This window comes from Callospermophilus lateralis, chromosome 3 (assembly GCF_048772815.1).
Source record: "Callospermophilus lateralis isolate mCalLat2 chromosome 3, mCalLat2.hap1, whole genome shotgun sequence".
NCBI lineage: Eukaryota > Metazoa > Chordata > Mammalia > Rodentia > Sciuridae > Callospermophilus > Callospermophilus lateralis.
In genome coordinates, this window is record NC_135307.1 from 175227117 (window position 1) to 175247060 (window position 19944).

The 19944-nt window shown below is 46.0% G+C and overlaps 1 protein-coding gene across 2 annotated transcripts in view; it reads left to right on the forward strand.

Moving 5' to 3' along the window:
- Cbfa2t2 (CBFA2/RUNX1 partner transcriptional co-repressor 2) overlaps positions 1-16293 on the forward strand; it is a 147860-nt gene extending 131567 nt beyond the window's left edge. Inside the window, exons 9-11 of one of the 2 annotated variants that reach the window (XM_076851700.1) lie at positions 3352-3420; positions 6737-6927; positions 11577-16293. In XM_076851700.1, coding sequence (XP_076707815.1) covers positions 3352-3420; positions 6737-6927; positions 11577-11876 — 560 coding nt within the window. In that variant the 3' untranslated portion in view covers positions 11877-16293. The remainder of the gene's footprint in view (positions 1-3351; positions 3421-6736; positions 6928-11576) is intronic. The other variant, XM_076851701.1, reaches the window with a different exon arrangement.
- Positions 16294-19944: the final 3651 nt, after the last annotated feature.

Here is a 19944-nt window from a genome sequence, read left to right on the forward strand (position 1 = left end):
ACACATTGCTTTGGCTTACCTGCCACTACTTGATTCTTGGGGATTTGGGGTGGCTGGCAGTGTTCTGTCTTGAATTGAGGTATATGGGTTGGTCAGTTTATAATTTTTAGTTTTAAAAAATTTTAGGCTCTTTCTCCCTCTGGAGGAAACTCATGGTCTCCCTTCAGTGTGTATATGTATTCCTTGCTTTACCCCCAAAGCTCACTCTTGAGATAGCTCACATTCTCCCTTGACTGAGGGGGTGTTTTTTAAAGGACAGAAATGAATCTTGCTATCAGTTTTTCCTCAAAATGAGTGTCAGCCTGTGTATTTTCTATAGGTCCTTCCTTAAAGGGTTCAGGGACTCAAGAATCTGAATATATCTGTTCAATGAGTCCAATAATCAGGCAAGATTGGATAATTGCCTATAGTTAAGACCATAGTAGATAGTCTCAGCCACTTTTTGTAACTTTTTTGGTACTGGGGAGCCAATGAGCTAAATTCCCAGTCCTTTATTATTTTTCTATTTTGAGACAAGATCTCACCAAGTTGCTGAGGCTGACCTCAAACTTGCTATCCTCCTACTTCAGCCTCCAGAGTCCCCTGGGATTCTAGGCGCATTCACCACCATGTTTGACCCATGTAACTTTAGTGGCATGCATGAGGAGTTAAGGGTGAGCAGGCTCCAGAAGTGAGCCTCTAATATGAAAGATAGAAGCGAATAATAAGACAAAAGTGGCAGTTGATAGCAGTTCTTCAGAGAAAAGAAAACTTCAGGAAATATATTATTATCATTCGTCGAGGGAAAAAAGAATGTTAGAAGAACTACTCAACTCATACTCCAAGTCACAAATTCCAGAAGGAGTATACAAAAGAGACAGAAGGCTGGTGTTGTGGCTCAGTGGTAGAGCGCTTGCTTAGCACATATTGAGGCACTGGTTCAATTCGCAATTCTCTGCACCACATTAAAAAAAAAAAAAAAATCTTTTTAAAAAAAAAAAAAAAAAAAAAGGCCAAGAAAATAGAGTACTAATTGAAGTAATTCCAAAAATTAGCCAAGATCTGAGAGATCTAGGTTGAACCAGTTTTGGGGTGGGGGCACAGACTATTCATTTGTAATTACTTCTGAAGAAAGTCATTTTAACATAGTTCTATACTTATCCTGGTATGGTGGTATACACCTGTAATTCCAGCTACTCAGGAGGATTGCAAGTTTCAGGCCAGTCTTGGCCACTTGGCAAGACTATCTCAAAGTAAAATAAAAGAACTGGGGATGACGCTCAGTAGTAGATAGTCTCAGCCACTTTTTGTAACTTTTTTGGTACTGGGGATTAAACCCAGGGGAGCCAGTGAGCTAAATTCCCAGTCCTTTATTATTTTTCTATTTTGAGACAGGATCTCACCAGTAGTAGAGTGCCCTGGAGTCAATCCCCAGTAACCCAATCAACTATTTTTTGTTGTTGGTGGTGGTAGTTTTTAGTACCAGGGATTGAACCCAGGGGTGCTTAACCACTGAGCCACATCCCAAACCCTTTTTATTTTTTATTTAAAGACAGGGTCTTGCTAAATTACTGAGGCTAGTTTTGATCCTCCTGCCTCAGCCTCCCAGGCTGCTGGGATTATAGGTGTGTGTCACCACATCCAACTCACCTCAGTTTTTAAAATGGCAAATTTTAGGTCTATTTTATCCCATCCCCTTTGCACAGGACACCAAAGCTAGGGCTCCAATAAGTTCTCTTATCACTGACCTAGAGATCCTCTGTCTGTCCTATACATTTAGGAGGTTAGCCAGGGGTGCTCTGCTGCTGAGCTAATATATCTTCAGTCATTTATTTTGGTACCAGGGATTGAACCCAAGGGCACTTAACCACTGAGCCACATCCCTAGCCCTTTTTATAGTTTTATTTTGAAACGGGGTCTGAGTTGCTTAGGACCCCACTAAATTGCTGAGGCTGATTTTGAATTTGGCATCGTCCTGCCTCAGTGTTCTGAGCCACTGGGATTACAGGTATGTGCCACTATCTCCGGCTCTATTTTATATATTGAGACTGGGTCTCCATAAGTTTCCCAGGCTGGCCTTGAACTTGCAGTCCTCCTGCCTCAGATAATAGGTGTCTGCTACCACACTATACATTTTTTTAAAGCTCAAAGAAAATAATAATAGTCGGTTGTTGACAGCATTAAATTAATTAGAACACTTTTTTTTTTTTTTTAAAGTGAGGTCCTAAGCAAATTTGAGACCCTGTCTCAAAATAAAAAGGGCTGGGGATGTGGCTCAGTGGTGAAGTACCTGGACTGGGAGCTAAGGATTTAGCTCAGTAGTAATCGCCCCCCCACCCCCATCCTCCAGTTTCAATCACCCATACCACCAAAAATATATGTGGACAGAATGCTTTTATTTATTTTTATGCAGTGTTAAGAATTGAACCTAGTGCCTCACATGTGCTAGGCAAACACTCTGATGAGTCACCCTCTACCCATGTCCTTCCTAATGAATCACAGGGGTGTCTTTTGGGCTTAGCACTATTTTAGACCTGCACCTTTTCTTTTTTTCTTCTCTTTATTTTAAGTTTTGAGACAGGGTCTCACTAAGTTGCGAGGGCTGTCCTCAAACTTGATCCTCCTGCCTCAGCAAACTGAGTAGTTAGGATCACAGGTGTGTGCCTTCATCCCCAGCTCTCTATATTTTCTTTTGAAAAAAATTTTTTTGTAGCCATAAATGGACAGAATGCCTTTATTTATTTATTTTTATGTGATGCTAAGGATGGAACCCAGTGCCTCACAACATGCTAGGCAAGCGCCCTGCCACTGAACCCCAGCCCAGCCCCCTCTGTGTATTTTCTTTACTACTTGTTTATTTTTTCCTTCCCTTAGTTTAGTTCACAAGCATTTTAAGAATCTTTAAAGGAAACCACCTTAAATTACATATAGAGATTCTTAGTTGCCAAGAAACTAAAGCTATCCTCCCTGACATCTACACAGCAAAGCTAGAGACCTGTGTGTGCACAAGGGGAGAGAGTTAAATAGAAAATGGAGACACAGAGACGCATGTACATATGTCTTGGGCTTATCATCTCACTGTTTTGAAATACTATTAATATTTGATATTATTTCATAATCTGATTTTCCTTTATCAGAATTTTTTTTGGACTAAGGCAATACATTTTGAGTCTAATGAATGAAAAGTCTGATGAAAAATTGTTTCAGGGCTCCGAGTGATAGCTTAGTGGTAGTGATAGCTCACACGATGCCCTGAGTTTGATCCCCATCCCCACCAAAAAAAAAAAAAAAAAAAAATTGTGTATGTTTCATAAAATGAAACTGCTGATTAAAAGAGCTTCTGGCCCTATATTCTTTATCTTTCTTTTGTAGATTCTCAGCGGGAATTCAGCAGTAGACCAGGAACAGGATACGTACCTGTGGAGTTTTGGAAGAAAACAGGTATGTGTCTATCTGCTTAGAGCCTGCATGAACTCACTAGTTTGTATAAGCAGGGGACACACACTGGGGGAAAGGTTGGTGACTAGCTGTCTGGTTGTCTAGAAACTTCCCCTGGTGGAGCTCATGGCTCTTGCTTCTCCCCCACCTCCACCTTGTCCTGGGCTGCCTGTCATGTTTCTTTGCAGGTCAGGGATTTGGGATAGCTCCCTCCAGGTTCTTTCTCACCTTTCTGTTGGATCACTCTGTGGCATGAAGTAATGAGCTCTTCCCACCCTTTTGATATAAATTGAATTCATTTCTGCTTGATCTCCTCGCTAGCATCACACACTATTCACACTGCTGCCACATTCACTCGATGTTGCTCTTGGAGCAGCCCTTTAATCTGTCTGCAGGGGTGGTGGCACTCGCCTGTAATCCCAGCAGCTTGGGAGGCTGAGGCAGGAGGATCTTGAGTTCAAAGCCAGCTGCAGCAATTTAGGCCCTTAGAAACTCAGTAAGACCCTATCTCTAAATAAAAAATACAAAAAAAAGGGCTTAGCTGTTGAGTGATCTTGGGTTCAATCCCTGGTACCAGGAAAAAAAAAAAAAAAAACAAATGAACAAAAGGATATGAGTAGACAAGATTATGCTATGACAAATACAGATCAACTTACTGTAAAATTTTCTCCTCAGTAAGCAAGATGTGCATGATAAATGAATCCCAATAAATTAGCACCCAAAATCCTTAACACCCAGTTATAGACAAAATTTTCGAGATAATTCCTCATTTTTATATAGAAAGTCAAACGGTCAAATGTTACCAACAGTTATTACATGCTGATTCTTCACTCCCATGCTTTTGAATGCTTCCTTCCAAAAGCAAATTATCCAGACTAAACACAAATTGTAAGTGATAAAGAAACTGTTTTTATGGAGTGTTGTTCAGTGGTACACCCTCCATCCCGTACCAAAAAGAGTGTTTTTAGTAAATTCTTGAGGCAACCTGAATATGGAAAATGCCAAAATATCTATTAACTTATAGTTAACTTATAGTTTGATACCACAACAAAATAAAAATTTAAAATGATTTAGAAAATTTCATGCAATTGGAAATGGGAAAATGTATATCACCGTCATAATAAGTGGGATATAGTTGTGGAAATTGAAGATAATCATTAAGCCAAAGATGACCATGGAAGGATTTCCTTAGGCAAGTTATGTAGTCTTTTTGTTTGTTTGTTAAGGAAAGAGGTTTATTGCTTCTCTAGCAAAGGAGAAACAGGGACTCCTGTCCCAGATGTTGTGATTCTGCTCATCCAAAGAACTAAAGAGGTGACTCAAAGGCTGCATTCTATGTGTTCACTGTTGGACTTATAATTCACTGGTTAATTTGGAAAATTACCAGTTTCTGAGATCTTACTGGTGCCATCCCCAAAGTCTGGATTACTTCATTCCTATGGTGGGTGTGTACTCAAGGACAGATAAATCTATCTAGGAGGGGAAGAACAGTAATACTATTTCCCTTGAGATTAGGGATGGGGAAAGATTAGAGAGGAGCAGGGAGAGAGGAAGAGAAAGAACAGGTCCATTTTAAAAATAAGTCACAGTGGCAGAGCAGTAAGGGCTATATTCAGAGCATAAAGTGAATCACTATTATATTTCCTGTCAATTTCTACATTCCATTTCTATGGAAAAATAGATGCCAACATCTCCAAGCTGCTTCCTGCTGAAAGAGGGCTAAGTTGGGGGAAGTAACCTAAAGTTCTTGTTCCTTTTTTGGTTGCGGGGTGGTTACTGGGGATTGAACTCGGGGGCACTCAACCACTGAGCCACATCCCCAGCCCTATTTAGTATTTTATTTAGAGACAGGGTCTCACTGAGCTGCTTAGTGCCTCGCTGTTGCTGAGGCTGGCTCTGAACTCATGATCCTTCTGCCTCAGCCTCCGGAGCTGCTGGGACTACAGGCCTGCACCACTGCACCTGGCCAAAGTTCTTGTTCTCTGTCTAGTGGGGTGTGGACAGTTAAAGGCATTCGGCATCAGAGCAGTCCAGAGGTTCACAGTGGCAATGGCAGGTGACTACGAGGCATACATAGTGCAGGAGTTGTGCAGATAGCCAAGGGTTTTGGGACTTTTCGGAGTTCAGTTTCCTTTTTCTCAAAGTGGACCGTGATGGAACAACCTGTACCACTCAAGAGAGAAGTTGTGTAGTTTGTGAACTCATGCGTGTGGAAGGTCATTCACATTCACATTGGAGATCGAGGCTCAGATGCATGGAACATGTCATTAAAGTGCCCACTTATGGAAACCATGCCAGGGTAGTGGAGATGGGAGGAAGTCATCAGGTGGTGTGATGGTGACTGGACAGGGTTTAGAAGCCCAGGGCAGTCAAATTAAATCTGTGTCTTCAGCTTTTTTTCTCTGCGGTGCTCAATATCATGTGAACAACTCTGCCTCCTGGTCATTTATACCTGGCTCTCCAGAGACACATCAAACCATCTCATTTGCCTCCACACCAGCTTCTTACATACACCCATTTTATTGCATAACACTTTCATCTCTTTTACCTCCACTTCTAGACCCTTTAGTGCTACCAACCTTTGGCTCTTCCCTTTCTGGGTGCCACTTGCTCCTGCCTAAATTCAGTCTCTTCTATCAACTGGATGACTGCCACAACCTGCCAGTTCCAGAGAATTCTTTAAGGGGTTCACATTTCCTTTAGAAAATAAGGCCAAGTAAGGCATGCAAAACTTTCCAAAATCTCATTTCCACCTGCCATCTCAACCAGAGCACTTTGAGAGTGGGGCATTGATACTGGGGATTGAACCCCCAGGGTTCAGTATACCACTGAACTACATCTCCAGCCCCTTTTTATTTTTTGAGACAGGGTCTTGCTAAATTGCTGAAGGTTGCCTTGAAACTTGTGATCTTCCTGCCTCAGCCTTCCAAGTTGCTAGTATTTCAGGCGTGTGCCACTGTCCTGGGCAGAGTGTGTTTTTTTGATCCTTCCCTCCCACTTTTCTCCTTCAAACTTTAGCCTTTCATACTGACATACATGATGGCACCTAAGCCACCATTATACTTGATAAGAAAAACAGTTCTGAGAGTGTGGACAATGTTCTGTCTCCTTTGTATCCCCAAACCCACCACAGTAGGTACCTCCATCTGCACACCCAAAAAATTATTGCATGAATGGACAAGTGATTGTAAGAATGAATATACCTACATATGCCATGTGTTTACCCCTGTGCATCTTGTCTCTGCTCCATCTTTGGAAATGCTGTGGGGTGGGGGGAAAGATTTCTTGACCAGTTGATTTTACTGTCACTTTCTTCTAGAAGAAGCTGTGAATAAGGTGAAAATTCAGGCCATGTCAGAAGTTCAGAAGGCCGTGGCTGAGGCTGAGCAAAAAGCCTTTGAAGTGATTGCAACAGAGAGAGCGCGAATGGAGCAGACCATAGCGGACGTCAAACGACAGGCTGCGGAGGACGCCTTCCTTGTCATCAACGAGCAGGAAGAGTCGACTGAGGTCAGCACTCTGTTAGGGCCTGGGGCTGGGCATTTCGGGGAGCAGCACTGCCTGCCTCAAGTGCTGGGCAGGAAGACAGAGTTCAATCGTGGACGAGACTAGAATTTTTAGTCAATACCAGTACAGTTTTATTTCTCACTTTAAATTATTGTATTGTATTTACACACAAAACCTCATTACAGTTACTTTAAGTTTTGAAAACTTATCCTAAGGGTAGAGTTTGTGTCATTGCTTGATAATGATAACTGACTTGAGTGGACTGACTGGGTGTCAGAAACCCAGCTATGTAAGTGTGTTTTCTTTTTGGTCCTCACAGTGAGCATGGAAGGTAGGTATTATTGAATCCCATTATCTGTAGATGCAGCAGTGGCTCAGGGAATATAACTGACACCCACAGTGCTGAGAATAAGTACAGGGGTAAGAAAGGGCAGGTTCTACTTGAATCTAGTTTTTTTTTTTTTTTTTTTTTTAAAGAGAGAGGGAGGGAGGGAGGAAAGAGAGAATTTCAATATTTATTTTTCAGTTTTTGGCGTACACAACATCTTTGTTTGTATGTGGTGCTGAGGATCGAACCCGGGCCGCACGCATGCCAGGAGAGTGCGCTACCGCTTGAGCCACATCCCCAGCCCCTTGAATCTAGTTTTTTATAAATAAAACTTATTATGGATGGAAGTGACAGATTGGGCAGACTTGCCCAGTGCCCAGGACTTGGAGCCTACAACTTGGTGATGCTTCTATGTAACAAGGATAAACGTGAAAAAAAAAGAGGGGTGGAGGTATGGCAGAAACTTTTTTTTTTTTTTTTTTTTTATTGGTTGTTCAAAACCCTACATATGGCAGAAACTTAACAGTCCCAAAAGTGGTTTTAAATTAAAGTACTTTTTTGTTTATTTAAATGTTCCAATTCAGTGTAGCAAGGTCCAGCATTGCACTGTGGGAATGAAAATGCCTAACTGTCCTGTCACTGCGGCAGAAGGAGTAAAAAGCTTTCTGGTTCTCTTATAGTGAAGATATCAAGTATGAGAATATAGTTCCTGTAAACCTCTCTCTTTTCCTTCCCCACTCCTACTTTTTCTATAGAATGATTCTTGAGCAATAATATCTATTTCTGTTCCTTGTGTTTAATTCTGTATCTTTAACTGTTTATATCAATATCAATCTGCCCATATTTATCTACTTTTATATCTATGTTTATCCTTAACCGTGTCTGTCTCCAAAGAAGGAATGTGGCTTTTGGCTAAGAACATGGATTCTGAGTCTGGACTGCCTAGCTATAATCCCAGCTGTCCATTTAGAGCGTTGTGCTTTTAAGAAGCTATAGTTTTAAACAGCTCACAGAGTGGCCTGTAGGTGAGGGGTAGAGCAGCTTCCATCCCAGCAAACTTGCTTTCCAAAATAGGAGGGGAATAGAGGGCCTAAGCTTTGGGTGAGTTTTTACTGACCAGAAAGGCCAATTCTCTTGGGACTTCATCCCAGAAAATTCTCCTTAAATTTTATAAAGTATCTGTACCTTCTCTTTTACCTTGTGAGAAACTGGTTGGTATGAGGAAGCAGACTAGAGGTTAGGAGCCCTGAGCTCCAGTCCCAGCTTCCTTCACACTAGCAGTGTACCCTTAAGAGTGAGCTTCCTTCTGTGTACAGTGGATATAGTCGTGCCTTCCTGTTGGCCTGGTAGCACTGTGCAGGTAGAAAGGACTTTGTTGTGTCATTAGTATGTAAGCTTTGACGGCTCACACAGCACAGCCCCAGACCCCAGCTTCCTTATGGTGCCTTAGGTTGAAGGGACAAGTGAGAGGTCCCCTTGTCTGTACTATAGGACATGTTCTATTCCCAGCCTGGGTCTCCTGGCAAACATAATGGGCTAGCAGGCAACAATAAAATGGGGAATTCTTTCCCCTGTGAGGATCGAAGTAAGGTCAGGGAGGTTCCACGGCTTCTGGAAAGCACCAGGTGGTTCTTGTGGACCCTGGCCCACACTTGGAGTAATGCTGACATAAGTGATAGCCCCCATTTGACAATGAAAATTCTGGAATCATATTTATGATTTCCATGACCAGTAACTTGGAAGGTTTATAACCTTGCCCCATTATCCACAGAGCATAATTTGGCTAAGAGGTTAGGAGCCCTGAGCTCTAGTCTCAGCTTTCTTCACAGTGTATCCTTGAGAGTCAGCTTCTTGCCTCAAAGCTATAGCTGAATGCTGATTTGAAGGGTGACTACAATAATATTTGGGTTTTTTTGTTTTGGGGTTTTTTGTGTGTGTATGTGTGTGGTCTTTTTTGTTTGTTTGTTTGTTTGTTTTTTGTTTTTACACTGGAGGTTGAACCCAAGGGTGTTTTACCACTGAACTACATCCCCAACCCTTTATGTTTTTTATTTTGAGACAAGGTCTCGCTAAGTTGTGAGGCTGGCTTCAAACTTTCTATCCTGCTGCCTCAGCCTCCCAGGTTGTTGGGATCACTGCCCTATGTCTACCTCGTCCGGCTCTTTTTGTTGTTTCATTAGGGTCTTGAGCCCAGCCTGGCGCAAACTCCTGGGCTCAAGCTGTCCTCCTACCTCAGTCTGCTGAGTCGTCACACAGCACCACACCTGAGTTTGTCTCATATCTTGGAAAAAATAAACCCCTCTTAGTCAATTCAGGGACAAGCCCAACAAGGGAAAGAAAACAGGAAACTGTCCTTGTCACCCCAGGCTGCTCTGACACTCTTATTCTGCACATCTGTGAGTATGCCTCTGGGGGAGGCTGTGTTCTTTGTTTTTTGTCTTTCATAAACCTTCTGTATTTCAAAAGCTTTTTCAAAAATAATGGCAGCAAAGATGAAAGTACCAGAGGTTTAATACTCTGATCCAGTTCTGAGAAGTCCTTTTTTGACCGAGGAAGAAGAGGCTTGCCCATCCTGCTGGTGGCAGCTTGTGAGGCAGCAGCTGGGTTCTTCCCCACAAGTGACAACATTCAGCCAAAGGGTTTTTGGGAGTCAGCCTGTTGGACTCTATAGTAGGAAATTGTCTGGAACACAGTTTGCTTGAGGGGTCTGTAAATGTAACCTAAGAATTACATCTGTTCCCTATTTTGGTCCTCTGGTGTTGGTGTTGGCAAATTTTGACATTCCCTACAGTGTGTTTCCTGGGAAGCCTGTGTTAGCAGGGCATCAGCAGTCTTTTCTAACGGGCTTTGAAACCAGATTCATACATGGAGTATCAGGAGGTCCAGGTTCCAGACTTTGCGTAGCCCCTTGATCATTTGTAACCTTAGAAAGTCTGGCCCTCGGTTTTCCCATTTGTACAACATACAAGGTGGTCAAGGAGACCCCAGCATCCATTTTTGTCCTGTTGCCTGTTTTGTACTCAGGTCAGACATCCTGATTTCATTGGAGGTAGGGATGATTATTGCCTAAGTAGTTTCACAGCCAGCCTGGAGATTGGCTTCTCCCAGTCTTGGTTTTGTGGGCAGGAACGCTGGCTGATAGCTTCACCTGGTCATTGCCGCAAAGCTTTCTCTTAGCAATAGGTCCTGCAGAACATTGACGTGTCACTGGTGAATCTTAGGGAGCCTACAGGAAAGAAAGGCCGCAGCACTGGGGCCTGCATTGTGGCCAGGTTTATTCCCATGCATTCCTCCCTCTGAGCTAAGTGGGGAGACGTTAGGTTGTCTGTGCAGAGACTGATTCTATTGCTGCTTCATGGCACTGCTTCAGCCCTCCCCAAGCCTCACTTGGTTCATATCCTCAGTAATAAAATTTATACTGGTACACTCTCCCCAGGGGTTCTACTGAACCCTGGTCACACCTGCCCACTCTGAGAAAGTACAGGAAGTAATAAGAAGATGCCCTAAGTTAGACTTCCAGAGCCCTGAGTGCTGAGTGGCCCCAAGACTGGGCTTTTAACTTTCCCATGATCATAGCGCAGTCTGTAAAGAGACACAGCAGTGAAGGGAAGACAGGAAGAGAATAAAATTGGAAGTAGCATAGCCACTTCCCAGGTGACTTTTTAAGATCAGTTTGGCCTATGCACTAGTCTTTGGTTTAAGAAAATATATATTGCTGGGCATGATGGTGCATGCCTGTGATCCCGGAGGCTGGGGAGGCTGAGGCAGGATTGGAGGTTCAGGTCTAGCCTCAGCAACTTAGCAAGACCCTGTCACAAAATAAAAAAGGCTGGGGATGTAGCTTAGTGGTTAAAAACAACTTTCAGGCTAGGGATATAGGGATATAGCTCAGTTGGTAGAGTGCTTGCCTCACATGCACAGGCCCTGGGTTCGATCCCCAGCAGCATAAAAAATAAACAAATAAAAAAATTTTCCAGGTTAAATCTCCACCAAAAAGAAGAAGGGGAGAAAAGAGACAGAGAGTCTGTGCCTTAAGCAGAAGATGGGAACCACCTTCTAGAGCTGGTACTGATCAAAGTGTCTTCACATAGGCCCTCACTCTGCCCATGGCCCCATGAGAAGGAAGTTTGTTTGCTCTACAGATGAAGGATGCTCAGAAAGGGGGTGCATATGTCCCATAGTTATGCAGATAGCAGCAGGGGCAGGACTCAACCACAATGTGTAGCTCCACAGTCCTTGCTCTGTCATGCAGGAGAAAGTGACATGACAAGTCCATCCCCCAAGATCCCAGCAACCACTAACTGATGATACCTGTGTCTTGCAGAACTGCTGGAACTGTGGCCGCAAAGCCAGTGAGACGTGCAGTGGCTGCAATATCGCGCGGTACTGTGGCTCTTTCTGCCAGCACAAGGACTGGGAGCGGCACCACCGCCTCTGTGGCCAGAGCCTGCATGGCCAGAGTCCCCACAGCCAGGGCCGGCCGCTGCTTCCTGGAGGGAGAGGCTCCTCGGTCAGGTCTGCTGACTGCAGTGTGCCCAGCCCAGCCCTGGACAAGACCTCAGCAGCCACCTCACGTTCCTCAACTCCTGCCTCTGTGACAGCCATTGATACCAATGGACTCTAAACCCCAAGTTCCACTTCTCTGATGACCACTCTGAATGACAGAACCGTTGCACCAAAGGGCCTGGCTGTTGGAATAAGTAGCTTGGGTCATCAGCAAGAAATGAAGTGCAGCAGGAAACATCCAAGCAGCACTCCGTGGTCTGTCTTGGATTTGCATCTGTGTCCTGGTAGAACGAGTGCCATTCTCTGCACACAGGCAGCCCATCTGAGCTGCCTCTTCTGGGGGCTTTCATGGTGTGTTCCTTCCCAGCTGAAGCTGGCTTGGCTCCTTGGAGGCCACAACTTCCCCAGCTCCTTGAGTCAGCAGACTGATGAATGTGACAGCCAGGCTGGCAGCAGCTTGCCATGCACTATCTCCCACTCTGTCCATGGTCCTCGGATGGAATAGGCCTCGAGCCTGGCAGCAGACTGAAGAGGAGAAGGATTCCCCCCTCCCACTGAGTAGCTCCTTGAGCCCTTTTGCATCCTCAGAAGGCGTCACTGATTGGCTTCATGGGCACTTGGGTATACCAAAAGCATCACTTGAGACTCCCTCCTCAACCCTGCTTTCAGACTTAAGATGCTCAGAAATGACAGGAAAGAATTCACCACTTTAATATGAGCACCCATGATAATAAAAAAATAAATAAATCTTCCCTAAGCAACACAGATCATTTTGGACAAGATTTTCCAACCTGGCTGGCTACTTTACTTTGGAACCCATTTTTCTCCCTCTTTCTTGATTTTGCTTGTGCAGAATATATTTTCCAGCGCATGGATTTGTCCAAGAGAGAATGAGACTCCATCATGTTAGTCTTTTCTCTCTGAGCATGTTGACCACCTCCTGTCATCAAAATCACTGAGTGGATCATCCCTTGGAAATGCAGAGCCTTCTGCCCTCGCCTGGCTGATTGCACAGTTGTCTCGTTCTATGTCCTTTTCTCTCTCAGACCACACACGTCCAGACTGCTGTGGGCATCTTCTGCCCACGGACTCTGTTTGGCACCTTTAGCCACAGTTGTCCCCCTGGATGTGCTGTGATGTGTTTGTAGGACTTGCTCCACCCACCAAGGCCTGGTCTTCTCTGAGCAGCCCTCCTGGACCTGAAGGAATCCTTCAGACCTGCTCCATGGAGTCATTAGCAGGCACAGTCTCAGTTTACCTTCCCTTAGCTGTTCAGTACCTTCCCTCTGATCTCTGCAAGGTTCATGGAGTGTGGGACTCATCTAGGAAAGCAAGCCTGACCCGTTCTTCCTCCTGTCTCCAGGAGTTTTCCTGCTTCCTGGCACTCCAAATTGACATTACCTGTATCCCTTTCACAGTAGTGGCCACTGCCTCACAGGTTCTCTCCTGCCATTTGGGTTTTGTCGGGAGCCCAAGGACCTTGCCTGCCTCTCCTGCTTGGCACCTCTGAGCCTCTAGTGTCCTGTCCCGTGGAATCAGTTGGAGTGACGTGGTTAGCCCTGTTCCTGCTGGCTTGAGAGCCAGGGTTAGATCACCACCTTCACACAGACAGAGTGCAGGAGAGGGATGGACACAGTGGTGTTCTTGCGTAGAGGGGCATCTTCCTTTAGAACCCACCTGATTCATCTTAACCAAGGATTTCCAGTCTTAGACACTCAATACAAGACACCTTTAAAATCCCTAGATTTCCATCATATAAAGCAAGATAGACTCAGAAAAAGAAGAACAGAGAATCATGCTCCTTGACCACATAAGACCCCCTGTTTTCCGTCAGCCTGTATGGCTGTGTCCTTACCACCTCTACCTCCTGGAGCCCTAGCAGCTGGGGCAGCCTGGCTTGACTAGGCATGGAGTCAGTCCTCAGATTGCGCACCCACATTTCCATAAGAAAGGGGGTATCTTCTGAAAAGCCCTTTGAGCCTCTAACTCAGTTGTGGAAGGAGGGCATCTCACATTATATACTGGATCTGTCCTCGGGTTATTTTCCTTAAATAAGTTAGAGGAACACCTAAACAGCTTTTTAAAATCTTCACTGGCAACAAGACTAGCCAGGGAAGCTCAGGTTTTTTACTGGCTGGAATAAAGAGCCAAAACCAATATACTACTTTTCAGGGCTTGAGGTCGATTTGGGGTGTAGGGCCTGGCCTACTTCTGTGGGCTCTGGTTTCAATGACAGTTCCTGTTACCAAGTCTTTAATGCTGTTCTAGACTGCTTTGCTCATGTGACACCGGCAGCCTGTCTGCAAACTTGAGCAGAATTGTGCACCACAGTTCTCAGACCATTCCCTATGTTCATTCTGGTCAGTGTCACAAGTCACTAGGGCATCAGTACAGGACTAACTGTTCAAACTTAAGGAATCCCTTTCTCTGGTTCCTTTCTCTAATCCAACTCCCTAATTGAGGGGAAGAGCAAAACCTAGAGTGAGGTAGGTGGCTGGGGGGACAGATATGAGTCCAGGTCCCAGGTTGGGGTTGAGCATAAAGCGCCCCCCCCACACACACACCTTTCTCATCTCCACTGGGATTTAAAAGAAGTTGTATCTGTATAATGAGGTTGCTTAGAGGTCTGGCCTCTACTCTTAAAATTTAAGGGAATAAAAAAGGCTAAGAGGCTGGGATGATGGTACAAAAGGGGGCAGGGCAAGGCAGTCAGAAGCTCTTTGATTTTGGAAACCAGAAGCAAAGAGCATAAGGCTAGTGCTCAGCATCACTTGCTGAGGGACATTGATAAGTTCTTTGCCAAAAGAATGATTGCAGGAACCAGAGAACACCAAATGTGGCCGAAGTAGGAGCCGACTTTTTTTTTTTGGTGTATGGGGGGGATCCTGAGATTGAACCCAGGGATGCTTTATCACTGACCACATCCCCAACCCTTTTTATTTTTTACTTTGAGATAGGGTCTCCCTAACTTGCTTAGGGCCTCACCAAGTTGCTAAGTCTGGCCTTGAACTTGCTTCAGTCTCCCATGTCACTGGGATTACAGATGTGCATCACCATACCTGGCTTGGGACAGACTTTTTAAGTATCCCAAGGGATAGTTGAGGGCAGGGTTTCTATCTTCAGTTGTTCTCTGTGTCCCCTTTCACCTGCACTGTCCTGACTCCATGCAACCGTGAAGATGACTCAAGTCCACCCTGTGAGGTGGGGATGTCCCCAGCTCCAGGGCTGAAATTTCAGCACATCTGCTCAGATTGGGTGGATGGATCATTCTTAGGGCGCCCCTGAGTCTTGTCTGCCAGGATAGCTACATCTGGGAACCTCACGTCTACCCTTGGCGCTGACTGCTCCCCTCTGCAGTGTGGACCCTTTCCTGTCTGCCCATCAGTTCCCCTAGAATTCATCATTTCTTGGTGTCAACCTGTGCATCTTTAGCTTCCAGACAGAAACATCTACATGTTGCTTTCTTTGTTCAACCCTGTCCCAAAGTTGAAGTGATCCCCAACTGTCACTGCTCACAAGGCTGTAGACATCGGTCTGGGTCATTCTGTAAGATATCTCAGCAATTGTGTTTGAAGATTCAACAGTATAATTGGAAGGTATGGTAGTGAGTTGTCCAGAGAGAGCATAAAGGACCACCAGATGGCCATTTGTTCTGGAAACTGTAGAGGGCCGCGGATGGAATAAAGCATTACCAGTACGATACATTTTGGGGGCTTTCTTCATAACTGAACTAGGAACCAAGGTTCAAAGGCTGTGGATTCCAAGCCAGTTTTTTGGATGGTTTTTACTTGGGTGGCGGCATGTTTGAACCAAATGTGAGAAAAGCCAGAAGGACCTCGACTGTCCCAGCACAGCCAGATGGCCAGCTGTCAGAAGAGCCCTGCCTGGGCCCAACTGGGCGACAGGGTCGGCTGTTTGGCAGGCCCCTTCCCATTTGAGGATAGTTCTTGTGAAACCAAAATGCTGACTACCGGCCTCTTTGCTCCGGTGCATTGACATGCTCATTTCCAAAGATGATGGAGCAGGTGACTTTTCCCATCATGAGCCAGGAGGTTGGGAAGCCTGAGGGCAGGCCCCCTCCAAGCCACAGAAAATGGCGCTTCCCACGCACCCCCCCCCCATCTGGTCAGGCCTCCAGCTGCCAGTGTATACTCTCATTGATGCTTAAACCAAATAGGGCATGTGTGGCTGGTGTCTGTCAGGGATGGCCCCGTCCCTGCCTTGGAGTCAGCAGAGAGAAGCAGCAATAAGCATTCGGTGAATGGTTGAAAGGGCTGTTTGGCTAAGAGGCCTTCAGCCCACTGACATGGCTTTCCAAGTTCCTGATAAGGCTACAAAGGCTCCGTCCATAAAAGAAAGCTGATAATGTAAATAAATAGAAAACTAAGCCGCAGAGCGCAATTTTCAAAGGGGGACATGAATGTGAAACCACCCGCAGAATGCGTTAGTCTGATTTTTCTGTGCTTTGTCATTTTACTCTGATAGGAACTTTTGTTACTTAACTCTGTGCATAACTTATTTAATGTACTGTATAAATGAACCAAAACTGTTAAATATGTATTTAGTTTGTTCTACTTAAAGTAGTCAATAAAAAGGCTATATTCCTTTTCTGAGTCAAACTGAACTGGGCCTGGGAGGGAAGGTGTACACTGTGAGTGGTTTGACACGGGTTCTGTGTCCCCTCCCCCTAGTTCCCAAATTGGAGGGCGGAGGGAGAGGTGCTCCTGCCCAGTTGCTGAGGCTGAGCTGCTACAGAGATGGTTCCAGCACTGAATCCCTTCAGGGCCTGCAGCTGGGCCCTGTGGGAAGCTAGCTGGGTCTCCTTGTCTGGCCCAGGGGAGCAGGCTGGTTGCACATGCCCACCCAGAGGCCTGCAGCCATTGCCTGCAGTTGTGCACACACAACGCACTCCAGGTCCTTGTTCTTGCTTCTCTTCACCATTGTATGATCTTTTGATAAGGGAAATTCAGCCACAGGAAATTTGAAAAATAAGGTAAAGCACTAGAGACATTTTTTTTTTTTCCTAATAACTTATTTATTTTGGTACTGGGGGTTGAACCCTAAATGCAGAGTAATAAAACAATAAAACACCTAAATGCAGAGTAATACTAATGAAGGTACTTCCTTTATACAGGAAATCTCAAGGGTCAGAAGAAAATTAAGAGTGAGCTTATCCCAGCGGCGATGCAATACAAAAGAGGAAACGTGTGCTGTTAAGAGGAAAATATTCCAAGAACTCAGAGCTTGAGAGATGAGCTGCCTGGGACTCATCCCACTCCTGGAAGCCAGGTCACTCAGGGGCTTTGACCCTGTGAAAAAGCCTTGGAGAATCTGCCTGGTTACAATGGGAACTGACCTCGAGACATCTCCATCCCCTCTTGAGAGAAAGTAAAAGAACCTCAGCAGAGATTGTAATCTTAGGTCTGCTGTCACCTAGTTCAGGTTTACTCCAGAGGTCTAATAACTCCAGGGCTGAGAAATTAAGATGATTCTAGGCTGGAATCTCCTGGTGTCTGTCATGAAAATGTAAATGTTTGGGAGAAAAGGGTCTTCCTTCAGGAATCCCAGATAGTACATGTTAACGTGTCCCAGGCTGTCCGGAAAAATTACTGAGCAAATTAAATACTCATCTAAGGAAGTGAGCCACCATGAGCAAGTGTCAGCAGGAACAATAAGTGATTGATTTGGACGCCAGGACTTGGACTGTTGGACTTGGCAGAGGGAGGCTGTAAAGTGTGATAGGAAACCTCTAAAGGGGGTGATGGAAAAAATGAGTGAAAAATAAGAGCCGAGGCAGGTGGTCAGGCAGATCTGAAGATAGATAGTGGAAATGACAGTCACTGAAATAGCGCATCATTAAAGAGCAAGTTAGGTGAATTTGGAGATTACTGGCACATTACCATATGACTCCTTGTCACAGCAAGTCAGATGGAAAATAGAGTTGCAAGGGAAGTTGGGAGGGGATGGAGACAGGAAGTCACGTGGCTTGGTTTTCTCAGTATTGAAGGAAATAGTTGATAATCATCTCAGGATGAGCAAACACAGCGATCTCGACTCCCCTTGGCCTTCTGGGCTTATTTCTTGCTGCTGGTTTTACAAGGTGGTGAATTAGCTCTATCTGTCCTCACCCTCTATGCCTCGCTGGCTTCATTGCTGGGTGCCGGGCGCCCTCTGGTGGAAAGAGCTGGGCCTGCTACCTCTGCTGCCTCCATTCACTAGCCAGATTGCTACTGGGTAACCTGTTACTTAGGCCTTTCCCTGTGCACCAGTCTTTTCTTTCCCCCTTCTCTCTCTCTCCCTCCCCCCGCCCCCCACTCTCTCTCTCTGCACCAGCTTTTTATGAGGCTCCCTTCCTGCCCTTGAGTTCCGCTGCAGCTCTCTGGGCACTCCTAGGGAGTTCCAGAACCTGTCAGGATCCAGCCTCCCTGAGGGTCAGTCTGCCCTCTACCTTGTGCTGGGCTCCTCCTTGCCATCCCCATGAGCAACTCCACAGGCCCAGGGACTACACTCTCTCCTTCTGTCATAGTTGTCCCTGCCTCTCAGCTCTTTTCACACCCAATGGCAAGTAGTTGGTGTCAGGGAGAGGATCCCTGCTATGTGACCAGAGCAAGGCACTTATTCCCTGAGCTTCTGTTCTTCTGTCGCTGGGAGATACTAGCAATGCCTCTGCCACTGGGGGGTCCTGAGGGTGAAATGTGATGACATGGGTATTGTTGCCCAGGGAGCCACTGTAAACATGGTTGCCCTCATAGCCTGATTCTTTTCAGATCTGTGTTTCCTTGAAGGTTCATCTTTGCCTCCAGCACTCTGTGTGGAGCCTACCTGTCTTGATCAAGTAATATTTGTTTTGAATATGACTTCTTGGGGACCCACCTCCTCCTTTTTGGTGGGAGGGGGACCCCAGGGATACTTGACCACTGAGCCACACTCCCAATCCTATTTTGTATTTTGTTTAGAGACAGGGTCTCACTGGGTTGCTCACGATCCTCCTGCCTCAGCCTCCACGCCTCTGGGATTACAGGCAAGTGCCACCACACCCAGCCCCACCTCCTTGTTCCTTCTTATTCCTTCCTTTAGCCCCACCAAAGGCTGTATCCAGGGAACTCAGTGAGCAGGTATCCGCCCTCCGCCCCCGGCCCTCAGCAACTGCCTCTCTTCAGAACTATATAGGTCAATAGCCACACCTAGACCAATGCTCTCCCCCTCCCCTGGCTTGCCGAAGGTTTGCACGTGTGCAGGTGAGTCGGGTACAGGCTTGAGGGGAATGGGGAGGAGGTGCAGGGAGCAGGTGAAGTGCCTGGAGTACTCGGGTCTGTGGGACTCCACCAGCCCTCGACCTGGGTTTTGACACTAGTATAGGACATCTCATTATCCCCAGCAACTGTCAAAAGGAACTAAGAGCCACTAAGAGCAATGGCATAAGCACATGGGTTGAGAGAAGAACCTGGCTCTGACCTACGTGGAAGGCTCGGGAGGTGTGGGTGGTGGACATAAGCGAGACAGGGGCCTAAGCAGGGAGTGACCAAGGCTGCGCACGGCTCAGTCAGGCTGAGTGATTTAGGCAGAGGTGGCTACACAGATCGGAAGGGGAGCTCACTGGCCTTGAATGCCAGGACAAAACCACACTTGATCTTCATGCTGAAGAAAGTGGAAGCCATGGAAGGGTCTGGGCCAGAAGAACATGGTCACCATGACGACATTCTGAGAGCCCCCTTCCCCTGCTTCTTTACAGGGAATGGCTCAAAGTGGAGCCGGAAGCCTACTCAGTGACGCCGCTGCTGCAGGTTGTGTGTGTGTTACAGTGGGGACAGAGAGAAAGTGGGCATCAGAGGGCCCCACTCTGTGTCCCCACTGCCCTGACCCTAGCTCAGACGTGAGTTTTTCTGTGGCTGTGACTCCAGCCTCCTGTGTCGACTGCCCACACCCCGTAGCTCCCGTCTGGCTCCCCTTACCTGCAACACAGCATTGCAACTTCCGGGGCATGGACTCACATCCTTATACTGAGGGTCCTCCTGCACAACATGCTTCTTGCCCCGCCCCACCCCAAGGGCCAAGACACCTTCGCCAGCCCTACAGTGTCCTCCAACAGCTCCAGGCTTTCAGTAAGGCAGGGAGGACTGCATTGTCTTAGAGAAAATTGTGCGGGGTGCCATGGTGCACGCTTGTAATCCCAATGGCTCAGGAGG